This window comes from Zosterops lateralis, assembly GCF_965231275.1.
Source record: "Zosterops lateralis genome assembly, chromosome: 3".
Taxonomy (NCBI): domain Eukaryota; kingdom Metazoa; phylum Chordata; class Aves; order Passeriformes; family Zosteropidae; genus Zosterops; species Zosterops lateralis.
This window is the reverse complement of record NC_139764.1, coordinates 35,762,013-35,785,457: the sequence shown is the minus strand read 5'-3', so window position 1 is coordinate 35,785,457 and position 23,445 is coordinate 35,762,013. Positions and strand designations below refer to the sequence as shown.

Here is a 23,445-nt window from a genome sequence, read left to right as displayed (position 1 = left end):
TCAGAAAGGGGGTAATTCCCACTTGAAACTGGCAAATTCCTCTCCATTTTGGTCTGAAGACCAGCATTAACCAAAGAGCTTCCTCCTGTACATTGGGAGTGGCTGATCCAGAATTCGATCACAAAAGGAAAAAACTTTCACCTGTTTCACTTCCTTGTGACATCTGACACGACATCCCAGCTGACCTACCTTGCCATCATTGTAGAGGTTTGGATTAAATCTCACGCTGTGGCCTCCAGTTGTTTCCAGATTCACAAGTGGAGGGGAATTTGGATAGTCTTGTGGGAAATACACATCAAATTCAAAGCAACCATTTGCGTACGGGGTGTCTGCAGGACCAGTAATGAGAACCTACCAGTGGTAAAAAGAGAGAAAAAAAAAGAACTTTTAAAATCCTCACCCTTGTATCTTTCACACAGTTGAGATTTTGTAAATTATACAAAGCATTTTATTTCTACCTACTGTATAGCAGGAATTATTATCAGACCTCATAATCATACACAGGCTGACAGTCTGCTCATTCTGATCCTGTGAGTAAGCAAAGCCCTCCATGAACACTCATTTCTCCAGATCACAAATGGAAAGCAAGACAGAAGAAGCTAAAACTCTTTCCAATTGGATGCTATTAATAGAATGCTTTTATCCAAAATACAGGTCCAGAGGCACTCAGTGTATTTCTCCCTTCCTACTGCCTGCCACTTCAACGGTCACATACAAAAATATATTTGGACCATAATGGAGGAACATTATGGAACTAAACTTTTCCCTTTGAAATAGTTGAAAAAGAACGAATCCTGTTCTGTGAAGACTCCTTGGCCAACAGAGCGCTCCTGGGGCAGATGGGCTCTCCCTGCCCCTGCCAAGTTGCTGAGAAATCAGACTCAGACTCAAGTACTACCACTTCCATTAATGCCTGGACAGCAATTAAAGCAGATGTGAAATATTCCTGCCTTTTCCTAAGATTTCAGGCACCTTCCTGAACACTATGCCCAGCTGAAGAGAGAACTAGAGCCAGCTTTGCTTGTTTACCTTCATGATGTCGAGGCGCTCCTCATCGCAGCGCACGAAGACGCTGGAGGAGGAGGAGAGGGGCAGTGAGGTGGAAAGGGTGACGGCCTCCTGGGCCAGGCGCCGGGCCCGGGCAGCGCTGTTGGCGTCGCTGGCGTTCTTCACCTGAGACATGTAGTGGTAATTCACTTTAAAAACCAACTTGCCGTCGTCGTCTTCAGAAACCATCTCAAATGTATCTGGAAGAGAAAAAAAAAATTAATGCATCAGGAAAGGAGGGAAGTTTATAGTGGATTAATCTTGGATAAAGATTATGAGCATTAAAATCAGGACAGTTTAATTTGCATCACAGTAATTTAAAAAAAAATGTATTTTGCGAGTTAACAGTGATCACAGAAACCAAAGCATTAACCGTGCTGGGCTGAAATATTTTCTGCAGCTAATTTACAAACTTTCATGTGCAACTTGTCAAATATACACCACCCCCAATTTGGAGAGCTACCAGCTATTCCCAACCAGGAATATGATGATACTTACAAACACATAATAATGCTAATAATGGAACCTGTGTGAAGCCAAGTGCCAGAGGTATTCACTCTTGTGCTGGTGGCAATGTTATTGAAGAACCATGAAAAACTACAGTGGAGCTGGTTTTCTTTCATCACTTGCTACACAAAATCTGCAGCACAGATGCCAGAGGGAAAAGCTCCCGCTTCCTACAAACCTTCCTAACTCCCACGCTTGGCATACACTCCACAAACATTTGTGAGGAAAACCTCTACAAATACAACAGCTAAGAAATGTGACTGCAAATTTGGTCAGCACAACTCAAAAAATACTCAGTGAACATGTTTTTGCAATAATTTTATAGCTCTTTTTTGGATAAGATACTATTAGTTCTTTACGAATTTTTTTGGTAACACATTCCTTTTATGGCCAAAGTAAGGACCGATTCCCATCACATTTTCCAAATGCAATATATTGCACTTCATGAAAGGACACAATCAAATTTCTTGCAGTTTCATTTAGAAAACACATTTTGATTTGAATTATTTTCTATTTTAAAAAATAACATATATGAGCTTTATACATAAATATATAAAGCTCATCATATATGAGCTTTAAAAAAATCAAACATTTCAATGTAATTGAGAACTGAAAGACTCACAAAAATAATTCCTGTAAAGAAAACATGAACACCATCACATCGCTGAATTCATCAAGTCCCTTGAATTACTACCCCAGTGCATGTTTAAAACATTTCTTATTAGTTCAGAGACTGCATGAGTGGGTAACCTGGAAACACAGACGTACAATTTTCCTCATGTGAAAATTATCAGTGGTCACGTATGGAAGACAATTGTTAACTTTAAAAACAATAAAGGATTCTGTTCAACAGAACACACATTTCTTCAGTGTCTGCTTTCTAAAACACACACATCCACAATTCTCAACCTACCAAACTGGAGTTTTTTCATGACAGCCACATACTTCTCTTCAAGGGATCGTAAAACAGACAAAGGCTTGGGCTTCACAGCAGCCTTTTTGGAGTACTCAGCCATCTTCTTTTCTGTTGTGTAAAATATGATGATTTTTTGTAGTTAACGACATAATTCCAAGAAAAGCACACCAAGTGCTGACATTTTACGGTTACATTCTTTTGCAGAGACATCTCAAAACAGGGCATCACTTAGGATATACAAATCTCTTTTTCTCACTACTGTGTATCATTATCTGAACAGCTTGGAATAAACAAAGATCATAATCTCAGCTTGGAAATAATTCATGATTGCTGCTGCTTCTTTGAATATTTTTTATTGTTTCTTTTATATTTTTTTAATTTCAAACAGGAAGTATGACATGCTTGTGTGGATGGCTATTCCCACATGCACTCCTGGACTCTCCAAAATTAGGAGCTGATTATACATGCCTTTATAAAATGCACTCCCCTGATTCAGCTACTTAATCTTTAGTTTTTATTCCTAGACAACCAGATGGTCTTTTGAACATCTGTAAGTTCAATCCATGTTTCAGATTTTTGTTCTGCATTCATCTACTTAATAGTTAATCCAATTTTTAAGATTTCGTTTTAATAGAAAAAGGTTTATTACTGAACGTCCTGTATGTTGTTTTCTGCCAAGTATAATAATAATAATAATAATAATAATAATAATAATAATAGTAAGGTGCTACATAACCATGCTGGAAGCCGTGAGGTGTACTCCAACCTACTTGAATTATTCTGTTTCCTGATCAAAACATTTAAAATTACCACGAAGTTCCCACCACCTTTGAAAATGCAGTTAGCAGTTGGGGACAGGAGGAAGCCATCTGTAAATGGCTGTATTACAGATAAACAGCAGCAGTACTTGGAGAAGTGTTTGTGTTTCACCTTGGTTCGCTTGGCGCAGGCTGGTGGTCGCAGCATAGACAATCTCTGCAGTCTTTTGGATGTCTGGCACCAGGAGGGTCAGTCCCTCTGGCTCTTGATCAGAAGTATCTGGCTTTACTCCTGCTTTAGCTTTGTCTTTTTTAGACCTGTATGGGGCAAAGAAATAGGATATAACATGAAGGAATATCTTTCAACCAGACAGTGTCCAGTGCATCTGTCAACAGGGAAAAATACCAAAGGTGAAGGACTGAGACTAAACCAAGCCTTCTGAAATGGAATGTGTCTCTGTACCTTCAGGTTCATCACTGAATGCAGCAACCAGCAGTTCCAACACTGAACATGCTGCCTTGATTTGACAAACAGATGTACAGCTGGTACAAGCAGTAAAAATACGAACACAAAGCCAGGGAGTCCAGTACAGACGTTTTTCATTCAACATTTCAGGCCTCCTGATCGTTCCCTGCAGGCTGACCTGATATCTGCACACCTTCACACAGGATTAGAAAACCTTATAAAATCAATCTAACAAAGATCATGTTGTGAAACATGCATTTCATCCTTGCAGATCCTTGTGCAAAACTAAGTCCTGAATAGGTGATAAAGTGCTCCTTCCTGCTATACGATACACTAGCAATTACTGAAAATACACTGATGGTAAAACTGTAGGAAACCTCCAGTAAAAATTCACACCAGGCAGATCAACATCAACCAATGCACCACAGGACTGTGGGCCGAACATGCATTTTCTCTCTCTCTGCACTTCTCTTCTAGGCTACAGAAATGTAGAGCGTTTATTTCAATAAAAAGTTTATTGCAACATAATTTTGAAAGCCTTAAAATATAAAAAGCATCTAGGTTACATTGGATGTTTATAATCAAAGTATTGCAAATCAAGATGCCAATTTAAACACCTTAAATTTTTCAAAGTATTTGAAAATGCAGTGCACACTGCGCTGTTGTTTGATAGAAGCTAGTTGCATAGTAACCAAAGATACATCGCAATCTTTAGATTGTGACAATCCAGTCCTTCCAAGCATAGATAGTCAACTGCTGAAATGAGGACAAGGGTATTTGATACTAATGTAACCTAAATGTGTGTATTTAAAAGCTTCTATGTTTTAAGAGCTAGCACAAACTTACACTGTCATCCTGCAAAACTTGGGAGATTTGAATGCTAACAGCATCCAAACTGTTTTACAACAATTTCTACACATTTTTGTTTCAACAGCACTTGCTCATTTTGAGACCCAAACAAGTTCAACAGCCAAGATAAAGTTATTTTCTCTTTCTCACTAGCAAACCAAACTATCCACACGAGTAAAAACAGCAATTTAATTTTCTGATATAGCAAACATATTTTACCAAGTGTAACATTTCTGTGTTTTAATCTAGGCTGAAATTGTGCATAATGAATGACTCTCTATGCTGTTCAGTAGAGGTGATTACAGTAGTACCGACTATGGTCTCTGAACTGTACCTAATCAGATGAGAATATCCCTAGAGAGCATTAATAACAAAACACATTCCTGCAGCACGGTCCATTCTCCCTGTTCCAGATTTAATCCAAAAGGATGTTAGCCCATGGCTGATTTTCAAGCTGTTCTTAGCTTTCAGACTCGCAAAGTTAGGAGGAATCAGAGGCATCACATCCAGCCCCAGGTTGCATTTGAGGAACACTGTATGACAAAAAAGCAGCAGCTGCATCTCTCGTTCACACTTTCCAATCCTTATTATTGCATTTTTTCCTTGTGGAAAGCTAGGCAAATAGTTTTTTAAATAACCTACTAAGCACCTTCAGAAATATATATTCAAACCTATTAAGCCTCAGTGATAACCTGTTTTAACATCATGCATATGCTAGCACCTACCAGTCCCTAGAAAGGTATATAGATTTAGATCTGCCTGCTATTGATGCAGAAGCCTTAAGCTATTTGCTACAAAACCCTTGGAGAAATTCTGGCTGAAGTAAAATGTCAGTGGGCATTATGCAAGAGAAAGATGTGCGAAAAGCAATAAAAATGTGCTTGGTGAAGGTACCAAAAGTAAAATTCTTAAAAATTCATTTTCAAAACAGTGTTCTTGTGGCTCTTCTGTTGTGCATTTGCTTTTACAATTTAGATTACTTGTTTTTTTTCTTCTTTCTGCTTGGCCTTAGAATCAAAAAATCAAGATGGTGGCCTCATCAAGCAAAATGCTTCACCACATACTTAAAAACTCCTACAGACAGTCAGTTACTGACAGCAACTGCCTTGGCAGACAAGGAATATGTATTAGTTGAAGCAGCAGGGAAAGGAGACATCTACTCAAATGCAAACTTTCAGTACCAATAAGATAATTTCCGCTTGTTCTCCCTGCTGTCCACAATAGTTACACTTCAGCACTTTTGAACTGTCAAAAGAGAATGTATTCTAACATCTTCTGGGCCACCGGGGAGAGGAGATTCTGTCCACTGCAATCAACAGCACAACAGAAACCCCCCACCCTGCCCCTCCTCAGAACAGACTTTGGAAATCCTGTTTTTGCAGAGCAGCTCTGCCCTGACAAGTGCATTTATCTGGGGTTTGTGTGAGGGTCTACCTTATCAAGGTGCCCAACTTCTGAGTCAGCCACACCTGTGGAGGAGCTGTTTCCGAAGTGAAATGCAGGAATAGATCTAACTCAGCCACACCTCTGCCCCATCCAAGTCTCATTTTTGACTTTGACTCTGCCTAATCATGGATTTCAGTCAGTTTCTTAGGGAGGATAAGATAGCTGGTACACAAATTGCCAAAATTAAACATACTGCCTTATCAACATTCAGCTTCCTCACAACACAAATGTTGCTTGTATATTCTCATGGTTAGTTAGGCTAAAGGTAACCTCCCACTTTTAGGGAACAAACCAACTGATATTGCCACAGTCTGCAAGACTCCTATGAATGATGACATGCAGCTTTTTCTTCCCCCATTTTGTCTTTCTACCTTAATGTGATTAAAAAAACCAACTTAGTGCCATCCATCCTGCATTGTTTGTGAGATCACAGAATCACAGAATGGTTTGGATTGGAAGGGACCTTAATGATAATCTCATTCCAAACCCTTGCCATGGGAGAGACACCTTAAATTGGATCAGGTAGCTCAGAGCCCCATCCTGCCTGGCTTTGAACACCTCCAGGGACGGGGCATCCACAGCTTCTCTGGGCATCCCATTCCACTGCCTCACCACCCTAGGAGCAAAGGATTTTTTTCTAATATCTAATCTAAATCTACTTTTTCATTTGAAGCCATTCCCCCTTGTCCTGTCATTGCATGCCCTTTGTAAAAAGTCCTTCTCCATCTCTCTTGTAGGCATCTGCTTCGTTATTTTATTTTCTGCTTTAGCATTATTCACAAATGTTTGGAGAAATTTAACAGTACTTTACAGTTGCTCAGTTTATTTACCATCAGCATATGGAAAATCAAGTAATTCCCTAGACTCTAGATGAGAAAATCTGTCAAAGATTCCCCAGCCATATGTACTCTCACACTGAAGATAATTTTTAAAGCTCACAGAGTTTTGCAATCTGAGACAGAACTGAACACCACTGCAGATATGAACGTTTACACTTCATTTTATGTATCTTTTACTTTAGAAGACCACAGCAGCCCCTTCTGAAAGCATATCCTTAAAATATGTTTATCACAGCTATTAAATAACGCAATTTAAAAAGAACAAGTGTGCTGTAAGATAAAAATCTCGCACAAAACAGCTCTGGACTGGAAGATGGAGGTGTGGATCTGGTCTCTGTCCCCATCTCCCTCATGTAACAAAACATCCTGGTCTGGAAAATCTAAAAGCCTGTTTTTTTCCCTAAACTGCATGCTCCTAAAAGGGCTGAGGCAAAAATGTAGTTCAAAGCCCATGGAAAAGTTCCAAGGGTTTCAAACATCACCAGTGCACTGGGGAATCTTAGAACACACAAAGTAAACAAAGTCAGAGTCACTGGGAGGGTCCCAGTCCCTCAGAAAGGTCAGCAGGCCTCCATGAGCTGGCTGCAGCCTTGTGGCTGCTCTGTGCACCCTACAAAATAACTCCATCAAAATCAGTGCTGGAGTCCTCCAAGGTCAAAATTACAGCTTTACTGAAGATGACAGTCCATAAACTGTTTCTCAGCGTGACCTGAAACAACACATGGTATTGCTTGGTGCACACGAGAAAAGCAACCTGATGACTACTCTGCCATTTGTGAACATGTATAATGTGGGCAAAGCACACTATTTTATAAAGCTGAGAAAATGCCATTCTCCTTCTTGCTGTCATCTCCACTGCAGAAGTGCTGCCTGGATTCCTTCTCTCTCCAAGCTGTGTGTCATACACAAGTGATCCAGAGGCACCAGTAGGGCCCCAGCTTGAGAGAAGCAGTTGCTGGGAACTTTACTCTCTCAATACTCTATGAAGGAGACAAAATACCAAAAGTGAAGTCCTAAAGCCAGTAAAATGCTTCAGCTCCTTCCTTGCACTCTGTCAGCCTGCACAGAAATTTGTGTATGCAGATAGCCAACAGTTTAACAAACTCCTGAGCTTTAATGCAGGAAAATCCTTTATCTAAATGTTACGATTTCCAGAGTAGAGGAGGAGCCAAATATTTAATTTAGACACAGAACCTTCCCCATACAGTTTTTCAGCCACTGAAGAAAAAGCAGAGAAAATGTCAACCCATATTTAAAGGGATGACAGTCACTAATATATTTGCTAGAAGAGGCAGCAGTGTACGTGCTAATAATTTAAGCCACTAATTTAGCTTGTGCTAGAAGATGACAGCCTTCTCTTTATGCTGTGCTAAATGAATAATGAATTATACACTCCCAAGGCAACCTTAATTTTCAAAGTCAATACTAATACTTACTCACCCGTGCCTGGTACTTAGAGGTAAATGTGATGATACAGAATGATACCCTTATCAAAGCATTCACAGAGTACAGCCAATGAAGCATTCAGCCCCTGTGCACCACAGGGACAGTGCTCACACCACAGTGTTGCTCAGTCTTAGTCCAGGGCTCACTGTCTCGGGATAAAACTGCCCTGGGTTTGCAATCACAGCCCTCATGGCCTCCACATTTGTTCCTCCCAGTAATTCACAGTTTCTTATACAAATCTCCTGAAATCAGGCAAAAAAAGTAAGGGACTGTGACTTTGCAAATGACCACTAGTGAAAGTTGGTCTCCTCCCAGATGGCTCCACCTATCCCACCTTGGGGCTTGAAGCACTATTTACAGACATTAAGTGGAAGCATTCCAAACCAGAGGCTGCAGGGCTGCTCCCTGAAGACAATCATCAACTCAAAATGTGAGCTTCAGCATGCAGCAGAAGGGATTGATAATTGTTTTTAAAGAAAAATAAATTAAAACAAATAAGGCCTCGATTCTTGAGACCCAGTTCTGAAGAAAATATTTTTTGTTTGCAAAATGCACCCTTTCACATAGAAATTCTCTAAAATAGCAGTGAAGACAGTGAAAAGCCATAGCAGAGAAAATGCCTCAAGCCCACCTGGTTGTATTCCAGCATCCCCATGAAGCATAGTTAGGAATTTTAGAGGTAAGCTTGCTAGATAACACACAACACAAATGAACCACCAAGTAATTTTGCCAGAATAACCATTTACCATGAAGCTCACCCAGCAGATGTTGGTTCCAATGAGCCTGCTTTGCCACACATCAGCAGCTCTCTGCAGCAAAGGGCTCAGCCATCACAGCAAGCTCATGTCTCAAACTCAGCTCTCATGGCAACTCATTACACCAGCCTGACTCCTCTCCAATCACTGCTGGCTTTGACTCCCTAGCAGTCAAATAGTCATGGGAAATCATCTCATCCCTACATGTCTTCTCCATTATCCACAAATTTCCCAATTTTCTAATAGAATACTGTGGCCTTTGAAAGTAAAGGAAATTCAATGTTAACTGAAATCCAAATCCAAAACTGTTTCTCTCCAGCTCTGGATCAAAGTGGACCCTCCCAGTCCAACATGGCGATAACATTTGGCAGACAAGCAAGTCTGCTGCTCAGAGGATGGGATGCTTTGCCTTTGAAACTAGAATCCATAATACTGGCTTGTTGTTCTGCCAATTTGACCTAAAAGAAACAGCTGATTGTCCCATTTAAGAAATTCATGCCAATACTTGCTTAAATTTCTGGCACACCTTCAACTAAAATGCTGAGAATTCAAACCTTCCACCCCAGTGATTCCAGGCTGTTCAGGATTTTGGTGTTTTCATCCTTGTCCATACACTGCTTCAAAGACAAACAGCACTACGCTTAAACCATCCAGTAAAAGAGAAGCTTTCCTTTTGTGCTGGTAAAACAAAGTAATACAAGAAAATTGTACACATAATGCACAAAGAACCAGCCACAGAATTCTTATCAAATCCATCTAATACTAAAATAATTGTAACTCTAGAATTCTTCTTTGCTTCAAGATCCTAAGGTGGCACTGAAGAACTACTCATACTGTATTTACTTTACAAAATTGAAAAAGGTTTATGAACAGTAGTCAGGTGCCATTCTCACACAGAAACTTTTTAGGCTTCAGCCTGGGGAAGTGACATGAGAAGATATAGGTTTCTGTGGCCATTAAATCTGAGGCTCATGGATGACCAGATTAGCAAAGAAAAAACAGTCAGTGATTCCAGTGGAGAATTACATACATAGGCATTGGAAATGGATTACACAGAAGCCAAGTATCTTTCCTATTTTAAGAAGATTACATGTACTATGAAATATATATACATATATATATAATATTGTCAGCAAGCACAAGCTTTTTTAGGTGGGCATCCAACATGAAGAACTGGTTTTTGTCCTTCCTAGTTCTGGTATTTTTCACTACACTAGCCAAAAAAAACCACCAAAAACACTACAGGTACCTTACATGCTTGATAAGCAAGACGCAAGTCAAGAAGTATTGGAGAAATTGATGGGTAAAGTCCAGTTCATCAGGAGCTACTGGAAAGAGTTTCCAATAATGAGATTTCTTCTCAAAAAGTCTCTCGGGTAACGGTTGGTAAATATTCCGAGATAATAGTGGGAGAAAGAACATTCTCCACACACCTTTTCCTGATGTTTTATTTACCTTCTTCCCATGATGTTTCAGCACATGCTTAGGGACAGCACTAAATTTTGCAGAGAAGGGCAGGTTATTATTTCTTAAGAAGCTGTCTTTAAATTGGAAGCAAATAAACAGAATCAAGAAACCAACTAATTACTGGAAGCATAAAATTATTAAAATAAAGAAATGAAAATCTGTATTGCAACATTGATAGTGACCAATGAAATGACAAGAGTATGCAAATTCATCAGTTTATGTCTGTCATACCAAAACCATTCCCTGTAAATTGTACAGTAAAGCAGACAGATACATACAAATGCAAATCTAGATCAAACAAATGGTATATTCTCACTCTGGATGGCAGCATCTATTCAGAGAAATATACAGAACTCAACCTTCTTTCATTTCTATATTCATCATAAGTAAAAGCACATGTCCTGCTCCAGCCAGAACAGGGTTAATTTTTGCAGCATCCAGGAGAGGGCATGGCCAGGACTCAGAAGTTATTCTATACTACCACAGACCATTGGAGGGGCAGGGAAAGGGACTCTCCTCTGGGAAGAAGAGGTTCCTTCTGGTCAAGGAAGCATGGTGGAGGGAGCAGTTGGGTGGTGCCAGTTCCATACTGAAAAAAGCAGCTGGATAATGCCTGTTCTGAGCTGGAGGGAGGGGTCAGGGTGGTGTAGCTGCAGTTGGGTTGAGCTCCATGGTGAGCATTTCTGCATGTGAATCACACTCTCTTTTGTACTCTTTTGTTAATAATATTGTTGCTGTTTGTTCTCTTATCTCATTGCTTAAATTATTTTTATCTCAACCCTGATTTTGACCTTTTGTGCCTCCAATTCTCCTCTCCAGCCCACCACAGGGAGAGGGGAAGGTAGGAGCCACCGAGGGGCAGCGTGGTTTGGAGCATCTCAGTGGGAACATTAAATTAGGGAGCAGCATTCCTAAAGCACAAGCACACAATACAGTTTAAATGAAGGACAGGGCTGATAGAAGGGCTTACCTCAGTCGGTTGGTATAGGTATCCACACAGGTCTTCATTTTAGCCAACAAGGTCCCAACAGAAGCTTGTGACTCCAACTGCTCTTCCTCCTCTTCACTACTTTCTCCTGACAGAGGAAGAAGTAAGGGCACCATCGATGTGCAAGAGGCAATGGCACGGAGCAATTCCAGCAGAGCTCGGTACAGGGGAACGTGTCGAGCCATATCCAACACTACAAGAGACAAGCAGTTTACAAAATTTACTAACACTGGAGACACTTTCACTCCTAGAATAGATATTTTAAATAGAAAAGCTAGATCATAGTAATTATTCAAATACTAATGAAATGTAATGGTAAAATACAGTATTTTGTAGTTGCCATTTTTAATTTGTGTTGTTATGGACCTATACAGAAAGAAATTTACAAGATACCTAGGAAACAAAGGTTAACAAAAGATACAAGAGGACAAAAGTGCTAAGAAGGTATGAAACAGGATTACCACATGGTACCTTAATACACAGTCCTGGCTCAAACTGTATGCTGACAGTAACTGTAAACAAAAATCTATGGAGGAAAAACTATAACCTATGGTGTAGTAGAGTAGTATTGCTGAATCTAACAACATAAACATTAATAAAGACTTTCACATCACCCAGGAGGAGTCATCTCTTTTGGAAAAATTTCCCTGCATTATTGCAAAAATATTTATGGTTCTTAAATGAATGAAGTTATCTACTCAATAGAAGTAAGTTTTGCTTCTTTTCATGAAGAAAGGATCGTTTTAAAAACCATTATGTATCCTTCAGAGCATGCAAATTTTATCTGCATAGTATGAACCACAAAACAGTAAAGATGAGTAAGAATATTTATTAGGCAGGCAAACCTCACTATCTTAGTGCTTTCCAGTGTGATATGTATGTATTACAGAAGTAACTGTGGGTAGAATATAGATATCAGCTCCTCTGATTAGGAAAGACAGGCAGAGATACACAATTCTAATGGATTCTCTAGCACCACATTGTTTATTTTTCTTCTCCACTTGTTTGTACAAATATGTAATGGATGTCATTTCAACTGACTTTGTATCATTAATAGAAATCCTGAAAATGTAGCAATAGGCAGATACTTTAACACAGCTGCTTCCTCTGTCCCTAGGACATGCTATTTTTAACCTAACTGCAGAAGATATTTGCTCTAGTTTAAACTATTCACAAATGACTGAGTTTATGATAAAATAAATTTATTCTTTTTCCAGCAAAAAACCCCAGACAACAAAAAGCCCCTGACAACTTGCATTAGGACAGAACAAAGCACAGAAGAACTCTTTAATGTTTCATTTAGCACATCTCATCCTCCAAGCTAAAGCAGATCACAGACTTTCAACTCCTGTCACCAAACCCTTAGCTCTGAATACAGGACGATGGGACAGTATAAATAGCCAAGCTAAATGCAATGAGCCAGTTTATGCAGGTCTAAGGCTGGATTTATCTCTGCCAGGAGTTCTTTGATCAATAGCTTGCTATTTGTCTTTTGAATCTATTACAATGGCACAAACTCTTAACTGGGTGAAGTTCTACTGAACAGAAGGAAAATTTAACAAAAAAAAAAAAAATTAATCTGCCAGGCCTGGTATCATGGCTCTAAAAATAACACGTCAAAACACTCCCTATATCTAAAGCAAATTGAATTTAAACACTGGCGTTAAAAAAACCAGTTTCAATTACCTGCTGATTCTTACCTTTATATATATATTTATATAAATATATATGCCTCCATTTTTTATGCTCAGACTCTAGTGAAGAATAGTTGTCCACAAAAAAATCCTCACAATATGTAAAAATACATACATATAGGTATGATGATGTGTGGATTTAAAAAAAGAAAATAAGAAAAAAAGAAGAGGAGGGTGGTGAAAAAAGGACAAGCAAAAAATATATCCCACCATAGTGTAACCCTGGCCAAAAACCACCTCCCACCTGTAGAGCTAAAGACCAAGTGGCTCCTCAATTTAATCAATAGCTGTTTATTATGAGGATAGTAAGTGAGGGAGAGATATGACCTCTTAGATAACCACAGCATTTCACTCTGGAAAGCTTTTATTTATTTATTTTAACCATGAAATTTTCATGAGACCAGAATACATAATTTCAAATCCTTCAATGCTGGCTTGCCCTCTCCTTTGCTAAATGGATAGTTAAAGTTCAAAATTACCGTCATGAAGGGAACTGAACTGACATAACTTTTAAGTGGAAATGTTTTCCAGAGAGATGGGAGAGATTTCTGGTTTGAGCAGATCCAACTCACTTGCACTGCTTTGCAATAGTTCCCATGTGAAGCAAATGAAATGCATTCACTTGGCTTCAATTTAAACAACCTTTTAGGGAACAACTACTAATTTCTTTTACCTTAATGCCAGACTCTGTGACACTCAATTTTTGGTACCATTATGTGTTTTACACTATTTTTCTTACTAAGAATTGTGACTCATGCAAGTGTATATTTCTATCAGAAATGCCTGAACTCCCTTCCATCTCTGATCTAAATCCTCAAAATGTTCATCAAGACCAGATACCTAGATAAATATCAGAAAAATTTGCTGGAAAGAACCCAAAATTGGCAAATTACTGTTTATTCTCTTTATCTGACAGTTCACCTACTCCTTGTGTCTACTTTGCTTTCAGCTGAAAGAGTGCCAAGCTGATTACAGTGTATGCTTCCTGCAGATACAGCTCTGCTATCTGAAAGAGGTGAAGAAGACTTGTGCAGTTTGTTGAGATCTATATAATTTTTAAGACACTATGTTTATGCCACTAGGACAACAGGATACTGTTGTACACTGTACCCCTGGCCCAGATCTCTTTGCTAACCTGTCCAGCTCTTCCTGGTGTGACCAGCTGCAACTACAGATGTCCTAACAGCAACTTGCTGGACTGAGAGAGGCTTAACAAGTCCAGCAGCATTCCAAGTAGAACTTCAGTGTTCAGGCTATACCATTCACACTCCATCAGCATCCTCACTGCTTTTAGTGTTTGCAGCACATTTAGTTGGTATTTCTGAAATAGGTGTTTCCTTCACATATCATTATTTATTTCAGAAATATAAATGTAAATTAAACAGGTTTATAATAAAAAAATTATTTTCATTCTGCAACAAAGTTCTTTAAGGGAATTGAATTGAACTACTACAAACATTAATTAAAACATAAAATACAAAACTGCAAATAAAAAAAGCCTATCTCCATCAAATAGAAGCAATGGAACTTTTGGACTACTGTCCTTACATACACGTATCTGGCCAACTAAGATGCCAACAATTTGGATTTCAAGCAAATCTAAACTTCAGTGAAGAACAACCACTGTATTCTTCAAAGTACGCTCTCCCTTGGGAACATATCCAACTTTTTTTGTCTGAATCAATTGAGCGATGAAAGTGTATCATAACACTTTACCTGAATTAAATATGATCGTTTCTCTTATAGGAAAAAAATTCAACACACCACAAAGAAGAAACAAATACTTTTGCTTATACAAGACCTATAATTTGAATACAATTAGGACATATTTAATATGTCAGAATCTTTTTCTCTGGGTACCTTGGTTGTGTAAAAAGGCACCAAAGGCCTTTGATTTATATGGGCATGCATGTAAGCACACCAAACTGCAAATACACAGCATTCCTAAGATAATGAAAATGGGAGATGAACATTTTTGGCTTTGTAAAAATAATAGACGGATATATTATTATAATGTCTTTTATCCCAAGGAATAAGCAGTTGCTAGATAATGACAGATACCTTTTACACAGAGCTCAGTTTGGGGCTCTCAGTCTCCCACACTGAGTACACTCAGTCAGGCTAACACCAGCTGGGGTGTCTGTCACATCTCTCCATTTTTGTGCTGTTGGTGCTCCCTGATTCTGTGGGTCAGTGAAGTGCTGAGGAATGTTCAGCTCCCAGCACCAGAGACCTGTTCAGAAGCTCTCCCTTGTTGATTCTCAAACACAACTGCTGCCCCAGAGAGCCCACCTGAACTTCTGCTGGATTTCCTGAGCACTTCTTCAAATGATTACTATATGACACATACTTACATCAAAAATAAAAGATTAAATTATTTAATTTCTAGACTCAAGGCAGGGATTTGCACTCAGGTGCTGTCAGGATCAGTCTGCCTGGCGACAACACTGGTGTTTCAGAGAAGGCTCCAAAACCCGAGCTGGGAACTGGCTTTGGCACCACCTGACCCAAGTGACTTCCCCCACAGCCTGCCATGTGATCCTCAACCTGCACTGAGTAAATACACATCCAGGTCTCAGCTCTTGGCTATCCCAGCAGCTAACCAGTTCAACCAGCAGAGCATGAAGCAGAGCACAGGCTAAACACTGCATGAGCAGGCAGCTGCAGGACACCTCCTGGGCCCCTCCTGTGACAGCCCAGGGTGACAGAGCAGGGCAGGAGGTGACACAGCAGAGCAGCACAACAGCACCAGGGGGGGTGGCCACATGATGACAGCAGTGCTCTTAAAGGCTGGAATATCACTGGTACCACACACAACTGTTAACAGTAGCATTTCTATCATCACCTTTGTTTTATTAACTAAGCAATTGAAAGTGCACATATCCAAAAAACAGATCAATGTCTTGCTTTCGCTGACAATTAGCAAGGAAGTTCAGGAGGAATGGGCAGTGTACATATTTACTCGCAATTCACATCAGAAAAGTACCTCAGGTCTAAATTTATTCTGTCGCATTTATGAAAAGCAGAAATCTCAGCAAGGTCACTGCTATTTGCTAGGATAGGTAGGGATGACAAACATCTGGAAAACATCTCATAGTTTAGGAGAATAAGGTCTCACTGTACTTTTACCATTCCTTTGGTAACAAAGGTCAAGTTGTACCAGAATCACTACAATTCAGCTAGTCTCTTGCCACAATATTTGGAATTTAGAAAGATGCTGAATGAAGGTTAAATAGGTAAAAAAATAGAGATTTTTACCCCCTATATGCTAATAACAATCACTCTGATCTGGGAAGGAAAAGGATTGTGACTGAAGTTGTGTTAAGAAGTCCTGAGTCCCACAAACTGCTGAGCATCCTGTTCTTTGAAAACAGCTCTCTTTCACATGCCTCAGCATCTTTTAGGTATTTTTGAGAACTTTTAACCTATGCCTACTTATTCCTGGTAAGTAATTGATTAACATTTAAAGATCATGTGTGATTTCAGAACATTTCGATTGCTTTCCACAAACCTATTTGTTCATCACTAATATAGACCTATTTCTTACAAACATCTAAGACTAGCCATATGCAATTACAACCTTAATATAATGAAAAAGCATATGAGGGCAGGTAGTTTCACAGCATCGAGGTATCACCTTAAATTTCATATATACTGTGGCAAGATAATGACCCCACTGAATCTAATACTCCTTTGCTTTCTCTTAATATTATACAATACTCAAACAAAGAATAGCCAGGCCTAATGGCCCATTAAATAGACAGTACTGAACAGCAATAAATTTTTTTGCAATTGATTTAACATCCTCAGTTCAACTTAACTGGCTATGAATAAGATTATTTCCATTGCAAAGCATATTTAAAACATCACAAAGAATATGCACATTTATTCTAAAATTAAGCAAACTATTAATATAGCATATCCACTACATAAAAAAATCTTCACACTTTGCAGGAAATTAAAGAGACAAATACAGAAGAATAATTTGTAAGAAAATTATGAAAGGTTCGGATTTACTTGCATCCAATGTCAAGGCCTTCCTCACTGTGACTATATTAGGAATTCCTACTCCAAAAGAGCCTATGAACTTGATGTAAAAAAAAACCCCAAACAGCCACTTGAGGAAAAATAACCAAACAACACCTTTACCAATTTTACAGCTCTGACACTGCCAGATGCAGACACTCCTTGCTTCTGTGCTCTGAGGAAAGCTGTCTATACACAGTCTCAATCTCTCTCCTGTACGTAACTTCTCATTTTCTGCACTCATTATTTAATGACTTAGTGAATTTCAATTTTTTTAGAGGCCCACAGAAGTATGACTATTTTTCTTTTGTACAATCTCATTTTACTTCAGACCAATACACATGACTGATGTCCTGCCTTTGTTGAAGGAAAGAAGGTTGTGTTGGCAGTCAGAGCAGAAGGCACCACTGGAAACTCTTCCAAAACTACAGTCCTTTTATTTCTTTTCTCAAAGACATCTACCACTGCGAATATGAGAGAGATGATCAGGAATTATCAATTAAAAGGAAGTAGCTGAAAAGAAAAACATGTTTGGGAAAGAACCCATATGGAAGCCTCAGAAATATAAGGGAGGCCTCCTTTTTGCATGGGATAAAGTTTCCAGTGACACAAGAGATGCCTCCAAATCTCATTTCCTATATTGTTTTGGATCTTTTTCAGTAAGAAGTTTTATCTTTCTGAGAAGATGAATGATTGTGTTTCTTAAATATTCAAGCTAAAGTAGCCAGCCAATCCAGTCTCAGTTTTAAGCAATGTGAAAGATAATCACCAGTTATGTGGAGTAACTATATTATAAAACTGTTCTATTCCTATAATACACAAATGCTCAAAATTTACTACAGTGTATCCAAACCTTCTCTGCAAAAACTTCAAGAAAAGTATTCTGAGTGGCAAATTTTTCTTTCATAGTAGCAAAGTTTAAAAGATATATGGGATCATCAGCCTAAGAAGCTAAAAGTAAAATAAGAAATCCTCATTACCCTGCTACTTACTAAAGTTTAAGACCAATGTTAAGACCACAACTGCAGTACCACATTCACCTGGCACGACAATTTCTTTTTTACTTCATGCTTTTAAACCTTCAAATAAATTAAAAGTAAGATCCAAAAGTTCTGCCAATTTTACACCATTTCTAAAACATGCTTAGTAATTAGTGAGAACATTTTTTGATGCTTCAGTATGTTATTCACAAACCTAAAAGCCATAGCCAGGATCAAACTAAAGACTTCAGGATCTCATTATCATATTAAATACTTTCAGCTGCTATGAGCGCCACTGTTCAAAAAAAAAAAAAGAAAAAAAAAACCACACAAAGGAAACACTCATTTTGTATTTTTAATTAAAACCTCCAGAAGACACAGTCTCATGGCCACATATATGGCCAAGCATGAGTGAGGCACTCTGTCTTTCCACGCCCTTTTGCTAAATATTGTAAAACTGGAGCCGTTCTTCAGCCCCCCTTTGCTGCATCTTTGCAAACATACGATCTATGAATGCAGTCCCTGCTGCAGGCAATAGTGTCGGTTCCAAATACGTCATGCTCTGCTGCCTCTTGATTTTCTGTTGCAGAATCAACCCAGGGCAAGCCTCTTTTATAATAGGCCTAATTAACACGCTGCATTCTGCTCTGCTTTGATAGAAAAAGAGATTGCCCACAGAGTAGCTCAAAATCAGATCTCTAAGAAAACATTAGCCTTTGGGTAAAAATAAAACAAAAGCTTTCCATATATTGTCATCTTGTAATAATTTAATTAGCTTGACTTTTTCTTCACTTATTTTAAAATAGGAATAACACCAGCATTTTCACAGTACTGTTTTCAGTATTAGGAAAAATGACATCAGAAGGGACTCATCCCTTAAATAATGAAGCAGAAGAAAGGGGTTAAGCACCCTTACAGGCCATGAGTCACAAAGCCCATGTCAGAGCAGTAAAACAACACAAGAAGGGTGGGCTTCTGAATTTAGTGGGTACAGTGTCATGCCCCAAATTATTACTATTATTGTTCAGATACAACTTGAAAATTTTGTTCTTCTGATGTCAGCACTGAGCCCATTAGCAGTCAAAAAATATCAGGTCAAACATTAGAAAAGCTGAAGATAGATTAGAAATTAATTATTGAGGCTGCATTCAATCATTAATATCACTTCAACACCATGTGCATTTCCCCCTTTTATCAAAGAGATGGGACAGACCTAAAAAAGAGTGAGAAGGGTGACTAAACAATGCAAGGTACAGAATGTGCTGCTGCACTTTCTAAAATGAAATAAAGACATTGCAGCCTCAGTGACTAATGAAGGGTATCATAGAGACATTGCTTTTGAATTATGAGTGGCAAAAAAAAAGTGAGTAGAATTGGACTGATCAATACATTCAAAGGAATGGCCACCCCATTAGAAGAAATAGTGCCATTTGTACAAGAACACACACTACACAATACATCACTTTAAAGGTTTGGAAAAGCTTAGCACTAAATGTCAGCGTAGTAAATATTATCACAGGTTCAAAAGTAATTGGGTAAATTGATGTAAGAACAGGCCATCATGGGCTAATAAATGAAGAGACACCACCCTTGGCAACATACTAGCAATACCAAAGCACATCTGCATGTCAGCCCTGTCTCTATATTCTCCGTTATTGTCCACTATTGGTGATAAAGTGGCAGCCTAACAACCTTGGTCTGTCTTGGTATTGCTATTACTGTGTGCTCTAGGAAACTTGGGGGAAAAAAAAAAAAAGTGTAACTGCAACAGAAAAGGGAAAACTGCTCAATTAGACAGGCAAAATGCACTGCTCAGGGAAGTCAGCCAGTCATCTGTAGGACAGTAATGAGGGTTGAAACTACGGCTCTTAACCATTTCTGGTTTGCTTGTTTTTTAAAGAACATTTGATTTTGATGGAATCGAGTATTTTCAGGAAAGTTCTGTTTACAAGTCAAGTCAAACAACACTTTTCACACACATATCCATGAAATCAGAAAAAGCCCTTTGCCAGAAAAATTGTAAGACATTACTTCACTAGGCCAATGTGTACAGTTGAATAAACAAGACACAATTTCCTGCATTTGAAAGGATGGGAAAAAGAAACACAAACAGTACAAAAGACATGAAAACCAAACTGAACTCTTTAAGCATAAGTGACTACTGAAGCCATGCATGATCCTCAGTTTTGGAGATATCACTATTTAATGCCACGCTCTAATCCCTCATAATGGAATCCACTAGGGATCACTCTCTGCCATTAAACAGAACTCCAAACAAACCTGAAACAGTGGTCAGGTAATGGAGAGATTCTTCTTGGAAGCTACACAGCAATCTTATATGGGGCTTGGGAATACATCATCAAGCAAGAATAATTAATGAAATCTAAAAATGCAAAACTGTGTATTCATTGGTTTTGTTTGATTTTAAAAACGGCCCAGCTGGGATCAGTGTAGAAAGGCTGTGAGCAAAGCACTGAAGTAAGCACATACTGCCATGGGATCCCCCATTGCAACTTTTAATAATCTCTCCTCTGAAAGAAAGCTCGATTTCCTCATTACCAGTTCTTAAAACCAACAAAATTGGAGGAACCCAATTAAAGCATAAAGCTCTAACCAAATGATGTTTGCATTGAAATTTAGAAAAGTGTAGGAAGCATCGGTGCTCCACGAATGTTCTATATTATCAAATAAATAAAGAATAAGATCGAGAAAGGCATAAATAAAAGAAAAAATAATTAAAAAAATATATAAAAATTTGAAGAAAGACATATATAAAGACAGGCATTCAGAGACTGCACGAGAAAAAGTTGTTTGCCTGGTCAAGGGATGAAAAAAACCTTACTGCTAATACAACCCACCATGGCATTTAGTAAGATAGAAAGGACCAATGATTTCTACTTGAGATCCATGTACTGAAATAAATCTAATAATAAAGGTAAGCTAGAAGTGTCAAATTCATCTTCCACTTAGGAAAATAAGAAAAATATTTTCTGCAGAGAAAAACACAAGATTTAAATATTCTGCAGACAAACCCTTTCTTAAGAAAGTAAAAGTAAGTTCAAAATAAATAAGGAGGTGGAAGCTTGCTTATCATGTCGTGTTAGGTGTTTTAAGTGTGCAGCACTACACAGAGATGAAAGAAAAGGTATCACTACCCTTAGAACGTGGATCAGGACTCTTATAGAAGTTAAACTGGCTTTCATCATCCCTGAAATGGAGACGCGAATAGTGATTTCACTATTTCTGGCACAGGAACGGGCAAGCAGCCACCTTGAAAAGGCCCTCAGTCTGAGCATTACCTCTTCCAGGCCATAAAACAGTCACTAGTATCTTAGAATAAGATAGGAATTGAAAATAAGATGGAAATCTGCCATTTCACTGCACATGCTGCAGAAATAGATGCAGAAATTCAAAATTAGATAATGAAGTTGTGGAGTGTTTTTAAACCATTACTTCAGCAGATGGAAGAAGGCCAAGACTTGGGTCTTCCACTCTGTCAGCAGGATACCAAGAGTGTTACTGGAATGAAAGGATGTGCAGTTCCTGTGCTTTATTTCTTCTGTGTGTGAGTACACCTATAAGGTCACGTCCTCAGGGGACAGAAAGGAGACTATTTAAGCATCTCATTCTGCATTAAATATCTAATTATTTCACTCGGTCAAGATAGCAGAGCCGCTGTGCATATGCAAAACAGAACTATTATCACTCCAGTGTATTTTTCAGAGAATACTTGGTCCTTTAAATACCAAGATGGGCTTGTAGTGAACACACAAAGAGCATGATGAAAAGTTAAAGCCTACCAGCTTCCTTGAGTCCAAGTTAAATGAAAGGTAACCCTTTGCATTCACTGCATATTCAAAGTGCCTTAGAGTGCATATAGCTCTTATGTGGTAAATATATCAACCAATTCAATATATGATAGGAAGAATCATCTCTAAGACTTGTGGAATAGGAGAATTTTCACCTTCCATGCAACTTCATGCAAGTACCTGCACCACTTGTTAAAATGGATCATTCCCCATTATGTCACAGCAGAACAACAAAGAATAACTCAAAATAGAATACAATATTCTTTTGTTAATAAGCTGCATTATCTTGATGTCCTTTAAAGAGAACAAGAAGATACAAATCCTATCATAACAAACTGTACTTTGCATTGGAATAATTTGCCATAGACTGCTTCCCTCAACCACAGAGATCCATTTCCTTGGATTTGTACTCAGGACTAAGAATACCCTCAGAGGATAGTAAGAAAGGAAATACTATGAGTGGGAAGTGTCTGCATAACAATATGGGAAGTGCCAGATACATTTACAATATTTTATTTTCAAAAAGAGGAGAAGAAAAAAGAATACAAAAGAAGGAAATGACAACTGAGGATGTTACTGCCGAGAAAATGAAAACCTATCACTTGACTAAATAAGTAAGATTTTCAACTGCTGAAAATGAAAACCAGCCCTCACCTCAGTAAGTTCCTCAAATGCACATCGAGCCACACACCCCAGCTGACAAAACTCTTCCCTGAAAGTACAGTGAGCTTGCTCTTAGGAAAAGCAAAGCAAAAATGTCTATGGCAAACGCTGGCAATTTGCTCTGCACATGAACAGAAAGGGATTGTTAGTTTCTTTAGTTAGGAAATTTTTAGCAGCTTATCTAATTGTGCTGCCACTACTTGGGAAAACCACTAATATGGAGAAACACAAAAAAATTGAAAATGTATTACTTACAGTCCTTTCAGAGGTCTCTTGTGTACCTTAAAACATTTGCATCCTGTTAGTGGTTACTGTATCTTACCAGGAATGCACAAGAATTAAAAAGGAAGAAAGCACATTGGATGTTTCTGCTATATAATTTGGAACTGTAGGACATGTAGTGCAGTGTCACATTCTCCTCTGAAGTCATATTCTCTTTTCAAAAAAGACTGAGCCTGTTGGTAATGAGGCATAATTTTTACAATCAATTCTTAATGCCTCTAGTAAAATCTGTGAATGTTTGTAGCATGTGGCACTGCCGAGCAATCTATTTCAGACATCCAGTACTCATATTACCAACCATAATTACCAAGTCTAAATGAAACCACCTGAGATGGACTGTCTAACATAAATAAAATAAGAAAAAAATGGTAGGACTGGTAATATTTATTCTGGAAATTTTGAAAGATGCAGTCTGGTATTTCCAAATTTAAAGGGTTGCCTTTACCAACACCTTTACCCTCAGAGAAGAAACCAATCCAGTACTTATAGACTCCCAGGCTTGTCCTA

At 38.5% G+C, this 23,445-nt stretch overlaps 1 protein-coding gene across 1 annotated transcript in view; it reads right to left on the bottom strand.

Moving 5' to 3' along the window:
- Positions 1-23,445, bottom strand: part of BIRC6 (baculoviral IAP repeat containing 6) — a gene marked incomplete at its 5' end in the record, with an annotated part of 172,856 nt that overhangs the window by 10,162 nt on the left and 139,249 nt on the right. Inside the window, 5 exons of the mRNA XM_083856975.1 lie at positions 190-351; positions 1,030-1,247; positions 2,468-2,578; positions 3,401-3,546; positions 11,467-11,677. Coding sequence (XP_083713101.1) covers positions 190-351; positions 1,030-1,247; positions 2,468-2,578; positions 3,401-3,546; positions 11,467-11,677 — 848 coding nt within the window. The remainder of the gene's footprint in view (positions 1-189; positions 352-1,029; positions 1,248-2,467; positions 2,579-3,400; positions 3,547-11,466; positions 11,678-23,445) is intronic.